Source organism: Ranitomeya imitator, chromosome 9, assembly GCF_032444005.1.
Source record: "Ranitomeya imitator isolate aRanImi1 chromosome 9, aRanImi1.pri, whole genome shotgun sequence".
In the NCBI taxonomy this organism is placed as follows: Eukaryota; Metazoa; Chordata; class Amphibia; order Anura; family Dendrobatidae; genus Ranitomeya; species Ranitomeya imitator.
Genome location: NC_091290.1, coordinates 21,270,438 through 21,291,767, shown reverse-complemented (window position 1 = coordinate 21,291,767; position 21,330 = coordinate 21,270,438). Strand labels below are relative to the sequence as shown.

At 46.1% G+C, this 21,330-nt stretch overlaps 1 protein-coding gene across 2 annotated transcripts; it reads left to right on the top strand.

Annotated features, from left to right (window-relative positions):
- The first annotated feature begins 299 nt into the window (after positions 1-299).
- SPTY2D1 (SPT2 chromatin protein domain containing 1) lies at positions 300-20,780 on the top strand. 2 transcript variants are annotated; one of them, XM_069740160.1, is made up of 6 exons: positions 300-471; positions 16,172-16,286; positions 17,200-18,801; positions 19,507-19,666; positions 19,795-19,872; positions 20,048-20,780. In XM_069740160.1, exons 1-6 carry the CDS (start codon positions 376-378, stop codon positions 20,154-20,156), a joined length of 2,160 nt encoding a protein of 719 aa, XP_069596261.1. In that variant the 5' UTR covers positions 300-375; the 3' UTR covers positions 20,157-20,780. The 2 variants fall into 2 exon arrangements, with proteins under 2 accessions (XP_069596261.1, XP_069596262.1); XM_069740161.1 differs by lacking the exon at positions 300-471 and adding an exon at positions 9,206-9,400.
- The last annotated feature ends 550 nt before the right edge of the window (positions 20,781-21,330 follow it).

The window sequence follows — 21,330 nt, the reverse complement described above, 5'->3', positions numbered from 1 at the left end:
ATGTCACCACTGTGCATGATTACGCCAACAGCAAATTTATATGGTATATTTTTTTTATGTTTTACTACTTTGACTAATTTGGAAAAAAATAATTGTTTTGTGTTGCTATATGCTGAGGGCAGTAACCTCGGCATTGCCCTCGATATTGAGGATTGTGGTCAAAATCGAAGATTCGATTTAATAATCGGGTCCAAAAGTGACGAGGATGGAGGAAAGAGTTAGGTGTGGCGGCGTATTAGCGACGCCCGTCAGTGCCGGGGAAGGAAGCGAGACTATGCTGCCGGCTGTTGTACTCGTCATGCAGTGGCTTGTTCGCTGGAAGCCGGGCCGGGTGCATGTCTGCTGTTTGCTCATGTACAGCGTTTTGGAGTACTAATGCCACAGACGAACCCATCAGCTGAAGCCCGTGGGTCCTGGTCTCATCTATCAGAACATCGACTAAGCCAGGCTTGCTCCATTGTGGACGATAAGGTATGTAAAGTTCGTACAGTGTGTGTAAAGTATAGGTAGATTATAGGTAAAGTATGTGTAAAGTGTGTGTAAAGTACAGGTAAAGTGTGTGTAAAGTGTGTGTAAAGTATAAATTATAGATAAAGTGTGTGTAAAGTATAGCTAAAATGTATGTAAAGTATAGGTAAAGTGTGTGTAAAGTATAAGTAAATTATAGGTAAAGTGTGTGTAAAGTATAGTAAACTTGTGTGTGTAAAGTATAGGTAAAATGTGTGTAAAGTATAGGTAAAATGTTTTAAAGTATAGGTAAAGTGTGTGTAAAGTATAAATAAATTATAGGTAAAGTGTGTGTAAAGTATAAGTAGATTATAGGTAAAGTGTGTGTAAAGTATAGTAAACGTGTGTGTAAAGTATAGGTAAAATGTATGTAAAGTATAGGTAAAATGTTTTAAAGTATAGGTAAAGTGTGTGTAAAATGTATGTAAAGTATAGGTAAAGTGTGTGTAAAGTATAGTAAACTTGTGTGTAAAGTATAGGTAAAATGTATGTAAGGTATAGGTAAAATGTTTTAAAGTATAGGTAAAGTGTGTGTAAAATGTATGTAAAGTATAGGTAAAGTGTGTGTAAAGTATAGTAAACTTGTGTGTAAAGTATAGGTAAAATGTATGTAAGGTATAGGTAAAATGTTTTAAAGTATAGGTAAAGTGTGTGTAAAGTATAGTAAACTTGTGTGTAAAGTATAGGTAAAATGTATGTAAGGTATAGGTAAAATGTTTTAAAGTATAGGTAAAGTGTGTGTAAAATGTATGTAAAGTATAGTAAACGTGTGTGTAAAGTATAAGTAGATTATAGGTAAAGTGTGTGTAAAGTATAGTAAACGTGTGTGTAAAGTGTGTGTAAAGTGCAGGTAAAGTGTGTGTAAAGTATGCTCACAAGGGCCATTTTTGTAGCGTTTTTTTCTGATATTGATTTTAATGCAAAAACGGTGAAAGAATTGACATGTGCATCTTGGCTAGACCGCCGCAGGGTTCAAAACCATGCAGAAACCCCCTCACATCAATCATGTATATAAAAGCCGCCTTACACTATGTAGCACAATACACACGTGTACATATGGGCTGTAAATGAACCTACCGCTCCAGCTGTAAGAGGCGTCTGTGAATGATGAAATGTTGGACGTCGTGCTGACACCGCCCTGCAGATAAATGCGTGGACAGATTATAATTGCATGAGCTAATGAATAGGCTATATCTCAGCTTGTAGATGTATATACAGACACGTATAATGCACGGGTGTGTCCCATCAGCTGCCACTGCGTCAGGCGATGATCAGCTATGAGGCCTATAAAGATGGGAGACAGAAGAGGCTCGTCTAGGAGTGTTAGCCTCCAAAGTGTCCTACATCCAGCGGAACAGCCACGTTCACAGTCAGTATTTGTAGGCCAAAACCAGGAGAGGAACAATTATAGAAACACATTCACTCAGGGGCGTCACGACCGGGCCTGTGAGGCTGGGGGGTCTGGATACACCCGCACAAACTTCACCCGGAATCACAGCAATACACCCTGCCGGACAATCAGAGGTCAGCGCCTGATGTCGGCGTGAATGTGACCGGGTATGGCGGTGACGTCATGCATTGCTGTCGCTTGTATGCTGAAGTCAGCTGCCGGCTTCAGAAGACGACACCGTGCGGCAGAGAGCGGAGGGAAGGGGAGTATAATGGTGTATTTTTAATAGGTTTAAAAAACAGCAGCAGAACGGGGGGACATATATACCAGGAGGGGGACATATATACCAGGATGAGGACATATAAGTCCTTCTCACAAAATTATAATATCATCAAAACGTTAATTTATTTCAGTTGTTCAATATAAACAGTGAATCTCATATTATATAGAGTCATTACAGAGTGATCTATTTCACGTGTTTATTTCTGTTAATGTTGATGATTATGGCTTACAGCCAATGAGAACCCAAAAGTCATTATCTCAGTAAATTAGAATACTTTATAACACCAGCTTGAAAAATGATTTTAAAATCTGAAATGTTGGCCTACTGAAATGTATGTTCAGTAAATGCACTCAATACTTGGTCGGGCTCCTTTGGCATCAGTTACTGCATCAATGCAGCGTGGCATGGAGGCGATCAGCCTGTGGCACTGCTGAGGGGTTATGGAAGCCCAGGTTGCTTTGATATCAAACTTCAGCTCATCTGGATTGTTGGGTCCGGTGTCTCATCTTCCTCTAGACCAGGGGTTTCAAACTCGGCTGGGTATATGGGCCGCACACAGAAAAACATTATTTGCATGACAAAATTAAATTTTTAGTGATACAATTTTTTTCTCTATACACCTTTTGAACTGGTCTCTATCTTGTAGTAATGTGCCCCATGCTGGTCCCTATGTTGTAGTAATGTGCCCCATGCTGGTCCCTATCTTGTAGATATGGCCCCATCCTGGTCGTTATGTCCCCCATCATGTCCGAATATTGCAGACATGATATGCCCCATCATGTCCCCATATTGCAGACATATGCCCCATCCATGTCCCAATATTGCAGACATGTGCCTCATCCAGGTTCCCCCCCATATATTAGACAAGTCCCCCATCCAGGTTCCCCCCATATATTGCAGACAGGTCCCCCATCCAGGTCTCCCTCATTTTCACATAGACATAACAGAGAAGAAGAAGAAAAAAAAAAAAAAAGATTCTTCTCACCTGTCCTCCGTTCCCTCGGCGTTCTTTCTGCTCCTGTGGCCCGCCGGCACGTATGACGTCACAGCCATGCGCAGATATCAGCTGCTGGGCTCCGATAGGCCGGCGGCTGACACTAGTATTGCTGTGCAGAGCGCCGGTCTCTGCGCGGCAATATACTGCACTACAGCGCGGATGTCGGCGGCTGCTGGAGCGAGCACGATCATTACGGGGTCTACAGTTAGGGCCAGAAATATTTGGACAGTGACACAAGTTTTGTTATTTTAGCTGTTTACAAAAACATGTTCAGAAATACAATTATATATGTAATATGGGCTGAAAGTGCACACTCCCAGCTGCAATATGATAGTTTCCACATCCAAATCGGAGAAAGGGTTTAGGAATCATAGCTCTGTAATGCATAGCGTCCTCTTTTTCAAGGGACCAAAAGTAATTGGACAATGGACTCTAAGGGCTGCAATTAACTCTGAAGGCGTCTCTCTCGTTAACCTGTAATCAATGAAGTAGTTAAAAGGTCAGGGGTGGATTCCAGGTGTGTGGTTTTGCATTTGGAAGCTGTTGCTGTGAGCAGACAACATGCGGTCAAAGGAACTCTCAATTGAGGTGAAGCAGAACATCCTGAGGCTGAAAAAAAAAGAAAAAATCCATCAGAGAGATAGCAGACATGCTTGGAGTAGCAAAATCAACACTTGGGTACATTCTGAGAAAAAAGGAATTGACTGGTGAGCTTGGGAACTCAAAAAGGCTTGGGCGTCCACGGATGACAACAGTGGTGGATGATCGCCGCATACTTAATTTGGTGAAGAAGAACCCGTTCACAACATCAACTGAAGTCCAGAACACTCTCAGTGAAGTAGGTGTATCTGTCTCTAAGTCAACAGTAAAGAGAAGACTCCATGACAGTAAATACAAAGGGTTCACATCTAGATGCAAACCATTCATCAATACCAAAAATAGACAGAAAAACACCTCAAGAAGCCAGCTCAGTTCTGGAAAAGTATTCTATGGACAGATGAGACAAAGATCAACCTGTACCAGAATGATGGGAAGAAAAAAGTTTGGAGAAGAAAGGGAACGGCACATGATCCAAGGCACACCACATCCTCTGTAAAACATGGTGGAGGCAACGTGATGGCATGGGCATGCATGGCTTTCAATGGCACTGGGTCACTTGTGTTTATTGATGACATAAGAGCAGACAAGAGTAGCCGGATGAATTCTGAAGTGTACCGGGATATACTTTCAGCCCAGATTCAGCCAAATGCTGCAAAGTTGATTGGACGGCGCTTCATAGTACAGATGGACAATGACCCCAAGCATACATCCAAAGCTACCCAGGAGTTCATGAGTGCCAAAAAGTGGCACATTCTGCAATGGCCAAGTCAATCTCCAGATCTAAACCCAATTGAGCATGCATTTCACTTGCTCAAATCCAGACTTAAGACGGAAAGACCCACAAACAAGCAAGACCTGAAGGCTGCGGCTGTAAAGGCCTGGCAAAGCATTAAGAAGGAGGAAACCCAGCGTTTGGTGATGTCCATGGGTTCCAGACTTAAGGCAGTGATTGCCTCCAAAGGATTTGCAACAAAATATTGAAAATAAAAATATTTTGTTTGGGTTATGTTTATTTGTCCAATTACTTTTGACCTCCTAAAATGTGGAGTGTTTGTAAAGAAATGTGTACAATTCCTACATTTTCTATCAGATATTTTTGTTCAACCCTTCAAATTAAACGTTACAATCTGCACTTGAATTCTGTTGTAGAGGTTTCATTTCAAATCCAATGTGGTGGCATGCAGAGCCCAACTCGCGAAAATTGTGTCACTGTCCAAATATTTCTGGCCCTAACTGTATGTGGCGGCGGGTGGGCCGCATGAAGAAGCCGGAGGGGCCGCATGTTTGAGACCCCAGCTCTAGACAATACTCCATAGATTCTCTATGGGGTTATGGTCAGGAGAGTGTGCTGCCAATCAAGCACAGTGATACTGTTGTTTTTACAACAGGTATTGGTACTTTTGGCCGTGTGGACAGGGGCCAAGTCCTGCTGGAGAATGACATTTCCATCTCCAGAAAGCTTGTCGGCAGAGGGAAGCATGAAGTGCTCTAAAATCTCCTGGTAGACGGCTGCGCTGACTTTGGTCTTGATAAAACACAGTGGACCTACACCAGCAGATGGCATGGCTCCCCAAACCATCACTGATTGTGGAGACTTCACACTAGACCTCCAGCAGCTTGGGTTGTGGCCTCTCCACTCTTCCTCCAGACTCTGGGACCTTCATTTCCAAACGAAATACAAAATTTACTCTAATCTGAAAACACCATGAGAACAGTCCAGTTCTTTTTCTCCTTGGCCCAGGTAAGAGGCTTCTGGTGTTGTCTATTGGTCATGAGTCGCTGACACAAGGAATGCGACACTTGTAGCCCTTTTGTAGAAATATAAAAATATCCAGCGTGTTGAATAAAATTTAGAAGTCTTTACTGAAGATTCAAAAAGTCGCACCAGTGGACATGGGCAGAAAAAATGTGCAAATCTAGCATACACGTTTCGGAATGTAATCCTTATTCATTGCTTCGGGACATCTGTCAGGTCCGCAGTCTTCCCCATGATTGTGGAGCTACTGAAACAGACTAAGGGACATTTATAAACACTTAGGAAGCCTTTGCAGGTGTTTTTGTTAATTATTCTAATTTACTGAGAGAATGACTTTTGGGTTTTCATTGGCTGTAAGCCATAATCAACATTAACAGAAATAAACACGCGAAATAGAACACTCTGTTTGTAAAGACTCTATATACCGTAATATGGGAGTTTCACTTTTTGTACTGAGCTGAACTGAACTAAGTTAACTTTTGGATGATATTCTAATTTAGTGAGAAGTATTTGTATATAAATACCAGAAAGAGGGGAGGTCCTGGTCCAAATCCTGCACCAGGGCCCACCAGACTCTAGTTATACCACTGCGTGCACCATTTCTGCATTTTTCGCCCACTCCTGATTTTGGATAACCGCTACTGACCGTGTGAACATGGCCTCGGCCCCAGTGTCCATCCTGCAGGTCCTAATTGTTGGCGGCTTTGTGACAGGGAGCAACCTGCCTGCTGTTATGGTGTCACTTCCAACTGTTTGCATTTCTTTCATGATTCGGGAACTTTTCCCCCTATTTTATTCTGTGTAGATACATTATGGCATGTACTACACACTTTTAGACATTTAGGCCCTCATGTATCTATACCGGCCTTTGATACATAGTTTGCACCAAATGTAAAGGCTCCCAATATTTGTTTGCAACTACACAAAAATAATGACATCTATGTAGGCACAGATTTTGCGTAAAAAAAAACAATGCACAATTTTCTGACCTTAAACTTGATAAATTAGTCCCAACATGAAACCCAAGCTCACATTATGGTGGACAAACCCAGTGGTTCTGCCCGGGTTGACGGTACGAGCCGCTGAGCTCAGCATTAGGCTGCGGTGCTGGCGACACGGCGTTGGGGCTGCAGAGAATACCAGACTCAGTGACTCAGAGCTGGACCTGGGGAGGGTGAGTAAAGTAAAGTTTCTTTTTCACAAGCGAATTGCAGTTGGGGCACAGGGGTTTTCTGAAACTGTTAAAAAAACAAAATGGATGAAAAAAAAATTAAATGTTTGCTCCATCTTGACACAGAAAGAGCAGCTATTTTTTGGCACTGGAGAAATCACAGTTTGAGAATGGCTCTGCCCAGGCTGGCCGGGTCTCCTGAGCAGGGCCGGCTCCAGGTTTTTGAGGGACCCGGGCGAAAGAGTCTCAGTGAGCCCCCCTTTAACACATACCACGATTCATGATCACAGATAAACACAGCCACGTAGTATATAGCACAGCCCACGTAGTATATAGCACAGCCCACGTAGTATATAGCACAGCCTACGTAGCATATAGCACAGCCCATATAGTATATAGCACAGCCACATATTATATAGCACAGCCCACGTAGTATATAGAAAAGCCATGTAGTATATAGCACAGACATGTAGTATACAGCACAGCCCCCCTCCCCCCAAGAATGGCCCCATAGTCCAGTACTCAGTGTTAGTTACAGAAAAAAAAAATCCTCACCTCTCAACAGGGCCGGCGTCAGCACCCGGGCAAGTGCCGGGGCCCTGGCGAGACAGGGAAACCCATTCAGGGCCGGCGTTAGGGGCAGGCAGCTGCCAGTGCCTAGGGCCCTCAGCTAGCGGCACATCACGCAGCTGCTATGGGGCTCCTGTGAGGCAGGGGGGGCCGCCTGTCGCAAGCGCCAACTCCCCCGCTGCCACTTCAAACTTTACTAGCGTCTGCCAGTAAAGTTCAAAGCAAATGATGGAGGAGAGAGCGTGACCTGGTGACCTGACGCTCCCATCATTCCCCACTCTGCCTCTGCGGGTGCGTGATGACGTCATCGCGCACTCGCTGTGTCAGGCAGTGCAGCGACAGCCGCCGAGACCGGAGCAGGGAGGGAGCAGCGCGGCGCGGGAACGTTGAGAGGTCAGTTGTTTTTTTTTTCTGTAACTAACAGTGAGTACTGGACTATGGGGCCATTCTTGGGGGGAGGGGGGCTGTGCTGTATACTACATGTCTGTGCTATATACTACATGGCTTTTCTATATACTACGTGGGCTGTGTTATATAATATGTGGCTGTGCTATATACTATATGGGTTGTTATATGCTACGTGGGCTGTGCTATATTCTACATGGCTGTTCTATTTACTACGTGGGCCGTGTTATATACTACGTGGGCTGTTATATGCTACGTGGGCTGTGCTATATACTACATGGCTGTCCTATATACTACGTGGGCTGTTATATGCTATGTGGGCTGTGCTATATACTACATGGCTGTTCTATATACAAAGTGGGCTGTGTTATATAATATGTGGCTGTGCTATATACTATATGGGCTGTTATATGCTACGTGGGCTGTGCTATATACTACATGGCTGTGCTATATACAACGTGGGCTGTTATATACTACATGGTTGTGTTTATATGCGATCATGAATTGTGGTATGTGTTAAAGGGGGGCGCACTGAGACTCTTTCGCCCGGGGCCCTCAAAAACCTGGAGCCAGCCCTGCCTCTCAACGTTCCAGCGCCGCTCCCTCCCTGCTCAGGTCTCAGCGGCTGCCGCTGCACTGCCTGACACACAGCGAGTGTGCGATGATGTCATTGCGCATCCGCAGCTGCAGTGTCAGAGGCAGAGTGGGGAATGATGGGAGAGGGAGCGTCAGGTGACGCTTTCTCCTTCATCATTTGCTTTGAACTTTACCGGCAGACGCCGGTAAAGTTCAAAGCGGCGGCGGGGGAGTTGGCGCTTGCGACAGGCGGCCCCCCTTCCTCACAGGGGCCCCTAGGCACTGGCAGCTGCCTGTCCCTAACGCCAGCCCCAAATGGGCCCCACTGGCTCGCCAGGGCCCCGACACTTGCCTGGGTACGCTGGGTGCTGACGCCGGCCCTGCTCCTGAGGCATGCATGTGGATGCTGTGCTCGGTTTAGGAGACCCATGCTTGGGCCGTATAGCGCACTCCATACTCTGTGAGGAACAGACGCCTGACTAAATTTGAAGAGAAACCCTTTAAACTGGTTTCCCAAATAAAGTAAGCAAAAAAAAAGATATACAAAAAAAATAACACGCTGACCAGTATAGTACCCCAGAACTAATAAAAACAATTGCCCATAGCAACCACTCAGTCTAATGAGGGAAAATGGAGTCGTCCATAGCAACCAATCAGATTCCATTTTAAATTGTTTCCAGGCTCTGTTGAAAATGAAAGGAGTCATCTGATTGGCTGCTACGGGCGAGCACATTCCCTCTTCAATTGCCTTAGTTAAAAACAAAAATGATAATTTTTCCAACAACCTTGTTGCCGACCTTCACCGCTCCGAGCACTAGCTCTGGCCCTATGAAGCTTTTCTATAATTGGGCGAAATCACGTGATATTAGAAGCTGGCAACAATGGCGCCGAATTGGCTTCAGTGTGGGCGGAAGTGACGTTGGCGGATGTGCGTGACGTCCAGAAAGGGGGCGTTCTTTAGTAGTTTGTGCCCGTGAGTGTTGTGCGTCACTGCTTGGAGCGGAGTCTCTGGTCCCGCCCCGTGCAGCGGCTGCTGGTCTCTGGCCGGGATCTCCGACGGGCACCGTCTACTCCGTGCGGCCGACATGGATTTCATGAACGTCCTGAAGGTGGCGGCCTCTAAGCAGAGTAATGATGGCGCCTTGGTGAGTGAGGGCAGGGGGCGCTGTGTGCCCGCGGGGCGGGGGAGGAACAGCTGAGTGTCAGGGGGGGCACAGGGCACCCGGGAGAGCGGGGGCAGCGATTTCTGAGCTGCGACTTTTTCTGTCATGTGCAGTTGTCGCAGGAGGTTTGTCGCTGTCTGCGATGATTTCCAGGTTCCCCAACCTGTGGTTGCCCAGCTGTCACCGAACTACAACTCCCATCGTGTCCTGTAACAGCTGCTACACAGGGATCGCAGTGTTAACTGTCCTGGGAGGGGGCATGCTGGGGGTAGTAGTGCTGCTACACAGGGATCACAGTGTTAACTGTCCTGGGAGGGGGCATGCTGGGGGTAGTAGTGCTGCTACACAGGGATCACAGTGTTAACTGTCCTGGGAGGGGGCATGCTGGGGGTAGTAGTGCTGCTACACAGGGATCACAGTGTTAACTGTCCTGGGAGGGGGCATGCTGGGGGTAGTAGTGCTGCTACACAGGGATCGCAGTGTTACCTGTCCTGGAGGGGGCATGCTGGGGGTAGTAGTGCTGCTACACAGGGATCGCAGTGTTAACTGTCCTGGGAGGGGGCATGCTGGGGGTAGTAGTGCTGCTACACAGGGATCACAGTGTTACCTCTCCTGGAGGGGGCATGCTGGGGGTAGTAGTGCTGCTACACAGGGATCACAGTGTTAACTGTCCTGGGAGGGGGCATGCTGGGGGTAGTAGTGCTGCTACACAGGGATCGCAGTGTTACCTCTCCTGGAGGGGGCATGCTGGGGGTAGTAGTGCTGCTACACAGGGATCACAGTGTTAACTGTCCTGGGAGGGGGCATGTGGGGGTAGTAGTGCTGCTACACAGGGATCACAGTGTTAACTGTCCTGGAGGGGGCATGCTGGGGGTAGTAGTGCTGCTACACAGGGATCACAGTGTTAACTGTCCTGGAGGGGGCATGCTGGGGGTAGTAGTGCTGCTACACAGGGATCGCAGTGTTACCTCTCCTGGAGGGGGCATGCTGGGGGTAGTAGTGCTGCTATACAGAGATCGCAGTGTTAACTGTCCTGGAGGGTGCATGCTGGGGGTAGTAGTGCTGCTACACAGGGATCACAGTGTTACCTGTCCTGGGAGGGGGCATGCTGGGGGTAGTAGTGCTGCTACACAGGGATCGCAGTGTTACCTGTCCTGGAGGGGGCATGCTGGGGGTAGTAGTGCTGCTACACAGGGATCACAGTGTTACCTGTCCTGGAGGGGGCATGCTGGGGGTTGTAGTGCTCCTACACAGGGATCACAGTGTTACCTGTCCTGGAGGGGGCATGCTGGGGGTTGTAGTGCTCCTACACAGGGATCGCAGTGTTACCTCTCCTGTAGGGGGCATGCTGGGGGTAGTAGTGCTGCTACACAGGGATCACAGTGTTAACTGTCCTGGGAGGGGGCATGCTGGGGGTAGTAGTGCTGCTACACAGGGATCACAGTGTTACCTGTCCTGGAGGGGGCATGCTGGGGGTAGTAGTGCTGCTACACAGGGATCGCAGTGTTACCTCTCCTGGAGGGGGCATGCTGGGGGTGGTAGTACTGCTACACAGGGATCACAGTGTTACCTCTCCTGGAGGGTGCATGCTGGGGGTAGTAGTGCTGCTACACAGGGATCGCAGTGTTACCTCTCCTGGGAGGGGGCATGCTGGGGGTAGTAGTGCTGCTACACAGGGATCGCAGTGTTACCTCTCCTGTAGGGGGCATGCTGGGGGTAGTAGTGCTGCTACACAGGGATCGCACTGTTACCTCTCCTGGAGGGGGCATGCTGGGGGTGGTAATACTGCTACACAGGGATCACAGTGTTACCTCTCCTGGAGGGTGCATGCTGGGGGTAGTAGTGCTGCTACACGGGGATCGCACTCTTACCTGTCCTGAGAGGGTGCATGCTGGGGGTAGTAGTGGTATGGCTGGTGTTATGTGCTTTCCTTACACGAGGCGGGGGAGGGGATGGTGCTTCGTCAGCAGCTGACTCTCCAGATCGTCCGCTGTCTCCCTATAACATGTTTGCTACCGTCGTAGCCGCCGACTTATTTTCAGGAGCGTTCACACAAGTGTTTGGGGTTATTGCACCATTCAGAATTTTTTGGCTTCCAAAATAATGATAAAAAAAGCTGCGTCGCTTGCTGTGCAGAAACCGTGCGCAGTTCAGACCGGATTACCTCCGTACGTGTGGTTTTCACGCATTGAACCTGAATATTCTCAAAAATGCAAAAATTAGTGAACCCTGGCCGTAGCAATGACGATCTGTATAATGTACACTTGGTTCTGGCCACGTAAAAAAAAAACTTACAAAAAGTGTTTATTTTCTTTGCAGAATTCCTAAGCTGAAATTCACAGCATTTCTGCGCTTATTTGTGTCTTTTTACGGAAAAGCAGAAAAGTCGGGCCAGAAGTGTAACTGGCAGACTCAGGATCCTCGATGAATGAGTAAAGTGCGCAGCAGACAGTGATGCGCTGCGGGTTTGTGGGGGGTGGGGAAGGGTAAAGCGCATCCACTCTGCGGATCATGTAAAATGCTGCAGATCAGCGCCTAATACACAACATGTGCCGGATCCGCTGAGCAAATAATCTGGAGCAGGTTTTACCGCAATGCGTTACTTGTCTCCAGATTCGGCCTGTGCAATGTAAGTGGTGAAAACCGGCGATAAACTCTCTCACCGCGGGGTTAAAATCTGCACCTCAGGTTTGTATTCAGTGTTGTGTGGATGACATTTGATAAAACCTTATCTACGTTGCTGCAAATTCTCCAGAGGAAAAGTGAATCCGGCCGTGGGAGCGTGAAATCCACAACACGTCACCGAAAAAGGCAAATAAATGGCAGGAACACTGGCTCACTGCAGAAGGCGGACAGGCCCTGGTGGGACGGAGGGAGCGCAGGAGACTGATGGACCCCTACATCCATGGGGGCTCAGGATTGAGGCTCGCTCAGACGTCCGATTTTCACGTACGAGTGCAGTCTGTGGTTTTCACGGGTAGCGCTCTTACCTGCGAGAGTCTATGGCGCTATTCACTTGTCCGTGATTTTTACCTTTTTTCTTTTTTTGCGGTACACAGAAAATTTCCGATTTTGGTCTGAGTGTAAATATTGCAAGTCAATGCAATGGTGTTATGAAAAAAATTGGACCGCACTCTGATAACATCCGATTTTCATAAACTTTCCGAATGAAAAAGGTGATTCTCATTTTTTTTATTTATTTTTTTACATTTTTTTTTTTTTTTTTCCACATACGAGTAAATCGGACGACACTCTGGTCCACAACTAAATAAAAAAAAATATTCAGTTTATGATTCTGGCAATGCCAAGCATCATGTTACCAGTTCCTTTTCCATTTATTCATTTATTTTTATAACAGCTGCCACAATGAAACAAACAACCAAAAAAAAAAAGCGGAGGAAAAATCGCATTTTATTTCCACACCATGTGCACTTTTTTGATAAAATGAACGGTGACATTCAAAGTGACAACTCGTCCCTCAAAAATCAAGCCTTCGTATGGCCCCGTGTCGATGGATGGATCCAATGGTCAAGGCCCTTGGAAAAATGGGACAAAAAAAAAACAACACCGAAACCTTAACCCTAAACTCTTCTGTTGCTGTAGATTGTTTCCCCTTTTACACTCGGACGCCTGGTTTCCATTAGGAGCTGTAAATCAGTGTTATCGGGTGGTTTTCTCTTTGTGGGGTGTCGGTCCCACAGTCCTTATTGGTGGGGGCCCGATCTCTAGGATTTACCGGTGATCATGTGCAGGTTGTGGTGTCCATAGACACGTGGGCGCTCTGATTCTATCCTGATTATAGCTGTAGGAGGTCGATGAGCGCTGGAAGTTCTGAGGTTTTCGTGGCCGGTATTGGGGGTTTCACCGTGTCTTATGTGACATCTCAGAAGTCTGTGGTGGGTTAGAAGTGCTGCGTTACTTTCGGGGTGCAGTCATTTCATTAAAAAACTCTTAAATTCCTGATCAGCAAACGATGAGGCACAAACCAGAAGTGATCTTGAGATCTGCTGAACTCGCCAATTTTTTTCTTCTTCTTCCCCTTCCCCATCTGTTCGGCTACATTCGGACGACTGTGCTTTTGGTCGACAAGTAACAACCCGACCGTGGCCTAAAGTGCTCTGCACTGTCCCAGCGCTGATAGTTTCATCATCACAACAGGGACAGATGTGACCCCCGTGGAGCAGAATCCACCGCTGTAGTAACCACATCTTCACCAGTCACGCCGGGGTAGAAACACTCTCACCTGGTAAACGCCTCAATGAATTTGAGAACTTCACCATTTTTTTTAAATCTGCAGCTTGTCAATTCTTTCAGCATTTTTCCAGCATTAGTGAATTTAATAATTGTCTACATGCACCGAAGTCACTTAGGCGGCGCTACAGCCAATCACTAAAGCTCAGTAGCTTGTGCTGTCTACTCAGGCAGAGCTGACAGCAATAATAGGATGCAGGGACTCCGAGCGGGACCAGGGGAGGGTGAGTAAAGAACGTAGAATCATAGAATGGTAGAGTTGGAAGGGACCTCCTGGGTCACCGTGTCGAACTCCCTGCACAGTGCATCTCAGACAGATGTCTGTCCAGCCTCTGTTCGAAGACTTCCATTAAAGGAAGACTCACCACCTCTCATGGCTGCCTGCTCCACTCATTGATCACCCTAACTGTCAAAAAGTTTTTTCTAATATCTTATCTCTATCTTCTCACTTGCATCCCATTGCTTCTCGTTTTTCCATGTGCAAATGAGAATAAGGATGACCCTTCTACACTGCGACAGCCCTTCAGATATTTGTTGACATCTATTAAGTCTCCTCTTAGTCTTTTTTGCAAGCTAAACATTCCCAGGTCTTTTAACCGTTCCTCGTCGGACATACTTTGCTGTCCGCTCACCATCCTGGTAGCTCTTCTCTGAACTTCCTCCAGTTTTTTTTTTATGCCTTTTTATTAAAGGGAACCTGTCACCCCGTTTTTTGAGATTGAGCTATAAATACTGTTAAATAGGGCCTGCGCTGTGTGTTCCTATAGTGTATGTAGTGTACCCCGATTCCCCACCTATGCTGAGAAATAACTTACCAAAGTCGCCGTTTTCGCCTGTCAATCAGGCTGGTCAGGTCGGGAGGGCGTGGTGACATCGCTGGTTCTTCCTCAGCTTTACGTTGGTGGCGTAGTGGTGAACAAGCAGCGCGCGATCTGCGCTGTAATCCCTTGCATCGGTGGGGGCGGCCATCTTCCTGGGGCCGCGCGTGCGCAGATCGAGTGCTCTGCTGCACGGGGCTTCAGGAAAATGGCCGCGGGATGCCGCGCGTGCGCATTAGAGATCGCGGCGGCCATTTTCCCAAAGCCGAGATGCAAACTCGGCTTTGGGAAAATGGCCGCCGCGATCTCTAATGCGCACGCGCGGCATCCCGCGGCCATTTTCCTGAAGCCCCGTGCAGCAGAGCACTCGATCTGCGCACGCGCGGCCCCAGGAAGATGGCCGCCCCCACCGATGCAAGGGATGACAGCGCAGATCGCGCGCTGCTTGTTCACCACTACGCCACTACGCCACCAACGTAAAGCTGAGGAAGAACCAGCGATGTCACCACGCCCTCCCGACCTGACCAGCCTGATTGACAGGCGAAAACGGCGACTTTGGTAAGTTATTTCTCAGCATAGGTGGGGAATCGGGGTACACTACATACACTATAGGAACACACAGCGCAGGCCCTATTTAACAGTATTTATAGCTCAATCTCAAAAAACGGGGTGACAGGTTCCCTTTAAAATGCGGTGCAGTCTGTGATCTATTGGTATACCCAAGTCTTTTTCACACCTGCTGTTTCTTAGTTCTATTCCTCCCATTCTGTAGATGTAATTTTCTTCATGCCAGATGTAGAATCTTGCATTTCTCCCTGTTAAATACCATTCAATTAGTCGCTGCCCATTTGTTCAAGCTTATCCAGATCCTTCTGAATTATTTCTCTGTCTTCTCTAGTGTTAGCTATCCCTCCTAGCTTTGCATCGTCTGCAAATTTTATCAGTTTACCTTCCGTTCCCTTATCTAGATTATTTATAAAACTGTTGAAGAACACTGGGGCCAGGACAGAGCCTTGTGGTCCCCACTTGAAACACTTTTCCAATTATGAATTCACCTAACCATAGCCTTGTCAATCCCATACTTGGTCATCTTTTCAAAAAGAATAGTATGAGATACTTTATCAAATTCTTTGCTGAACTCGAAGTAGACTAGATCTAAAGAGAAAAAAGAAAAAACTGCAGCCAGGGGCCACGTTTTCTGAAAACTAAAAACCTCTAAGATTCTGGATTTTAGCATAAAGACATTTAGTCCTTTTTGTGGCTTTGACAATGATTCCAAGGATTTGTAGTGAGAAATGTTTGGAGAGTATTTGGAAGATGTTTTTGAATTTTCAAATGTTTTTTCCAGTGGTTTGTGTTGCGTTTTTGAAGAGCTTTTTTTTATTTTTTTATGCCCCCAAAAGAATAAAACAAATGACAGCCTTTAGTATTATTTACCTCCTTGCCTATTAAGGGGTAATATCCGCAGCGCGTTCATTATTACTGCAGATTCTGCTTGTTTGATGTCATTTCATTGCAATAATTCCGGGTCTGCTCTTGAGTTCCTGGAAGTTTGGCAGAATGCGTTGCCCATGTGAACGTGGCCCGTGTCATGAGCTAGCTGAATTTGGTGCAGGGGGATGTGGATTTCATTGTGCCGGTGGGCTGCTTGTTTTAATGCATTTTTTTTCCCTCTCCTTTACAGAAAAGGTACAGCTTGGCAGTGGGACCCCCTAAGAAAGATCCCAAAGTCAAAGGGGTGCAGTCAGCTGCCGTCCAGGCTTTTCTCCGGCGCAAGGAAGCAGAAATGCGGAAACAAGGTATGATCTTTCCCATAGAGCTTTATTATTAAAGAAATAAGTCTAACTTCCATTTTCATTGGATTTCTGCACCCTGCTGAGCCTCTTGTGCCAGGCGGCGTGGCCTCACCTATCAGTCTCATTGTACGAGAAGTTTACTGATGATGTATTGTGAGATAACTTGTATAAAGTCCCCTCCTTGCAAAAAATCGCCCATTAATAAGAGTCCATGAATTGCCTTTTTGTTAAGAAAAAAAAAACACTAACCTTTTCTCTGAAAAAACGAGCATCTGCGGATATTGATATTTATGTTAATGTGTATACGGCTGAGATTCGCTGTGGATTTCTTCCTGCACTTGACATTTTTTTATTCATCCAGTTTCAATAGGAACAGCTGATCCTATTCACTTGAACAGGAGATGAACGGGGGGTGGCTGTGTTGCACTTGCATCTGGCCACTGCCATAGCTGGTAACAGCGTAGTAGTGGGGGTACGATACCTTGTGTCGGACCCTCACTGATCACCTAGCAGATGTATAAGTCATCACCATGCAAGTCCTGGACGACCCCTGCAAAGGACGACAGTGTCATCTTACATCTAACGTGCATGGCGACCATTAGTGGCAATTATTATTATTATTATTATACATTTTTATAGCGCCATTTATTCCATGGCGCTTTACATGTGAATACGGGGCAAATATAGACAAATACATTAAACATGAGCAGATAACAAGGCACACGAGTACATAAGGAGGGAGGACCCTGCCCGCGAGGGCTCACAGTCTGCAGGCAATGCCAATGATATGGTCATTTTTGCTTTCGTGTGTGTGTATATATATATATATATATATATATGTGTGTATATATATATATATATATATATATATTATATTTTCCAGTTTAATTTAACTCCTTATATTTTTGTGCTCTAGAAATGACTGAAAAGAAAAAAAAAGAGGAACTGTTGGCGAAGCGGAAGGAAATGAAACATGACAAAAAAGCAAGGGCAATGGCTTCCAGGACTAAGGACAACTTCAAGGGCTACAATGGGATTCCAGTAGAAGATAAACCCAAGAAACGATCAAAGTCTGACCTGGACCAAAACGACAATAACGAGAACTCTGAGTACTTGACAGAAGAAGAAATGTACGAATACTCCCAGAGCGAGTCCGAGCAGGAGGAGTTTGAAGAACCACCACCGCCTCCGCCGCCTTCAAAAAAGCCTAAGTTTTCCAATGTGAAAAGGCCACCACCGCCCGCAGCGGGCATGAACTTTGCTGATTTGCTGCGGCTTGCAGAAAAAAAACAATACGAGCCAGTGGAAATCGTAAAACCTGTTAAAAAGGTGGACGAACGACCAAGAACTGCCGAAGAAATCAGAGAAATTGAGTTCTTGGAACGGAAGAACCAAAAAACCTCAAAGACCAGTAGCCAAACTGTAATAAAAGTTAGCAAAAGCTCTTCAGATAAACATTCCTCTGCTAAGGGAAGCCATTCCGAGGAAAGGAAGATAAAGAGCAGTGGCTCCAGCTCGAAAAGTAGTCATCATGACAAGACTCGAAGTGAAGACGGCCGGAACTTAAAAAAACATTCTGATGTTAAGCACAAATCTGAAAAACACTCGTCAGCAAGTAAAATTTCTTCCAATGGAAGCTCCAAACCTTCATCTAGCAGAGACCCTGGTGGTAAACCGTCTTCATCTTCCAGACCTGAGACTAATGAAAAACTTCAAAAAAGTTTCCGACCCAGCAGTTCAAGCTCAAGTTCTGTGAAGTCTTCTGGAGCTTCTGGGAAGTCATCAGTTGGCCCTGGAACCAGTACCATGCGGCCATCTGGAGTATCTAGCTCTTCGAGGCCTTCTGGAGCATCTACTTCTTCTTCTGGACGGCCATCTAGTGGAGCGGTTACACCTTCTTCCCGACCAACAAGTAGCTCCGGTTCCTCCAAGCCTTCTGGCATCTCAGGCTCTGTCCACTCCTCGGGAAGCTCTTCTTCCAGTTCATCACGGCCCTCTAGCGGATCTGGGTCAGCCAAACCATCTCGACTAAGCAGCTCTGGACACTCGACGAGCAGCTCTGGATCCGCACGTCCATCAAACGTATCTGGATCTAGCCGACCAACCATTGGGAATACCTTGGCAGCTGTTAAGCCTAAAACTACCACATCGGGCAGAGAAGGGTCATCCATGCGACCAAATGTAGGCGCAACTTTAGGTTCTTCTAAACTTACAGCTCATTCTGGACCTGGAAGGCCAGGAAGTCATTTGACAATGGGACCAGGGTCAAAGCCCAAGTGTACTGTGGTATCTGAAACTATTTCCTCTAAAAACTTAATTCCTAAATCTGGTAATGGACCTGTGAATGGCACGAGACCGGGACAAGTGAATGGAACGAGACCGGGACAAGTGAATGGCACGAGACCAGTTCAGGTGAATGGCACGAGACCGGTTCAGGTGAATGGCACGAGACCAGGACAAGTGAACAGCATGAGACCGGGACCTCCACCAGGACAGCGACCAATGTCTCGCCCACCAGGTATTCATAGTTGAATTTTTTTCTTCCAATTATGAGCCACGTACCCCATCACCAACCCCCTGAACTCATCATTCACTTAGGTGGTAATTACAACTGCCTATTGTGGCCTATGGAGAGGGGAGGAAGGATGTGTAGGCGTTAGAGACCTGCACAGATTATGCTGCTGCTTTCTAGTGTTTTATCTTATTCCAGTGCTGGATTCACTTGTACACTGCTCAGTACTGTTGTATAATGTCCTCCATGATGCTTCTGAATTTGTGCTACACAGAAAGACAGAAAAGCAGGAATCCTTCGTGTCTGTGTGTGATGTTTATAGGAGAAATCGGCAGCTAGAAAAACAAAATGCAGGAGACAAATCATATAGTGGCCAGCGATAGTGTTATTACTCATTACTTGCACACGACCTCTTATTGTGAACAGTCGCCTAAAATGACAGGCACGCTTTAAAGCCGTTCTCCAGGATTAGAGAGAAAATGTGGCTGCCTTTTTTTTTTTTTCCGCAGCACCAGCCCTGACCCCATATGGGTTGTCCGTGTTATTGCAGCTCTGCTTCGTTCACTTCAATGAGGTGCAATGGCAGACACTGTCTATGTTCCCAGGGTGGTGCTGTATTTTGTGGAATCATGGAGAACCCTTTTCAAAGATGTGGTGTAAATCTTGTGGGTTGAGTTTTTTGTAATTTGAGTAAGAGTCGTCTATCTGCAGGTCCCCCTCTGCCGCCCATAACCAGCGCATACAAGCGAAGAATCGACGACGAGGAGGAGGAGTACGACTCCGAAATGGAAGATTTCATTGATGACGGAGGAGAATCGCAAGACGAAATTTCAAAGCACATCCGCGAGATATTCGGCTATGACAGAATGAGGTAAGGGGTGGAATCCCAGTCTTCAAAGTGAAATTCATCATTTCGAATTTTGTATCCTCTGGCCTGAAATGGTCGAGATGGCGAGATGTGTGTCCTGGGGGTAATTGATTCTACCCTGCTGTTCCCAGATATAAAGACGAGAGCGACTACGCCTTGCGTTACATGGAGAGCAACTTCAGAGAACAGCAAAAAGAGGAAGCAAGGAGGTACGTCCGCCTGACACCAGAGAGAATAGCTTTCTGCCCGGCTTCAGGGATGATCTGCCATTAATCACTCTCTGCATCGCTGATGGATTTTCCCCCAAATTTGCAGCCTCAGGGGTCTGTGCTCTTGCAGAATTAGTCTCTAACGTCTTGTTTTTGTTTTTATCTTCCTCCCCAGTTTGCGGTTAGGCATCCAGGAGGACCTGGAAGAGTTGAGACGCGAAGAGGAAGAAGAGAAGAGAAAAGCAAATCTAGAAAAAGCCAGGAAAAAGCTGAAAAAACGATAGCACTCGCTTCATCCAACACAGACTTTTCAACCTCGGCTCACTACAGTGCAGTTCTCAGCACTGCCACCAGGCGGAGACTGGAACCGAACCACAAGGGAGGCTATAGGCTTATAGCAAAATCCTATATATCTAATAGAGAGGGAGAGAGAATTAACGATCATTTTAAGAATCTAGATATGAATTTCTGGAATATTTTAGTTGTCAGTTTTTCAACTTTTTTGCTACAATATCGCAGGTCAGAACCGGATCTATCAGATACCCATGACTCGGTGAAGAGATCGGTTTCTATTTTATTTTATGAGTATATCATGTATGGGAATATGGGTCTTGTTCTGAGAACAGGCCGATCAATAAATTATTTGTATCATAAGAGGATTTATGGAATTGTCCACTCGCCATATTCAGAATTTTTTTTTTCGTCAATGGCTATCGGTATCATGTAGATCTCTGCTGGTTACGATGTGTATGTGCTTATATGTAAGGTTATTTTCTAGCCAGGGTTGTTTCCAATCCTCAAGTGCACTTACCACATGTTACTGGGTTGGCGATAAACCTGTTTACAGTCACTAATCCTGAAATCTAACCTGATGGAAAACAAAATGAGAATAAAACTATGTGCAGAGATTTCCGTGCAGTAATGTTTTATGTTCATCAGAAAAACACCAAAAGGGTCCGCCGTCTCCAAGACCATTCTACAACTTGAAGGGGTCCCTTATTTTTTTTTTTTTTTTTACTTTTAAGAGTGCACTACTGCTCTGCGGCCTTGTTTTTCTTTTTTTTTTTTTTTAATTAATTTCTGTGGGGTAGGTGCGCTCCTGATTGATCGTTCAGACCAGCGACCCAAGCGCTGCACTCTGCAGAATCGGAGGAGCGCAGGGTGACTGAAGCTTGTCATGTCCAGGTCAATTGCTTGTTTTTACAAACTGTTTGCAATTTAACAGTGTAAAAACCAAAGGATAACACATTATAAACAGGGCTGAATAACTGCTAAATACATTACATATCCTGTATTATGCTTCAGAGCTGCACTCACTATTCTGCTGGTGCAGTCACTGTGTACATACATTACTGATCCTGAGTTACATCATGTATTATACTCCAGAGCTGCACTCACTATTCTGCTGGTGCAGTCACTGTGTACATACATTACTGATCCTGAGTTACATCCTGTATT

Coding starts and splice junctions, on each gene's coding strand:
- SPTY2D1 (XM_069740160.1), top strand. CDS start 376: ATGCCACAGACGAACCCATCAGCTGAAGCCCGTGGGTCCTGGTCTCAT. Junction 472..16,171: donor GCTCCATTGTGGACGATAAG/GTATGTAAAGTT, acceptor TCTCCTTTACAG/AAAAGGTACAGCTTGGCAGT. Junction 19,873..20,047: donor CAAAAAGAGGAAGCAAGGAG/GTACGTCCGCCT, acceptor CTTCCTCCCCAG/TTTGCGGTTAGGCATCCAGG.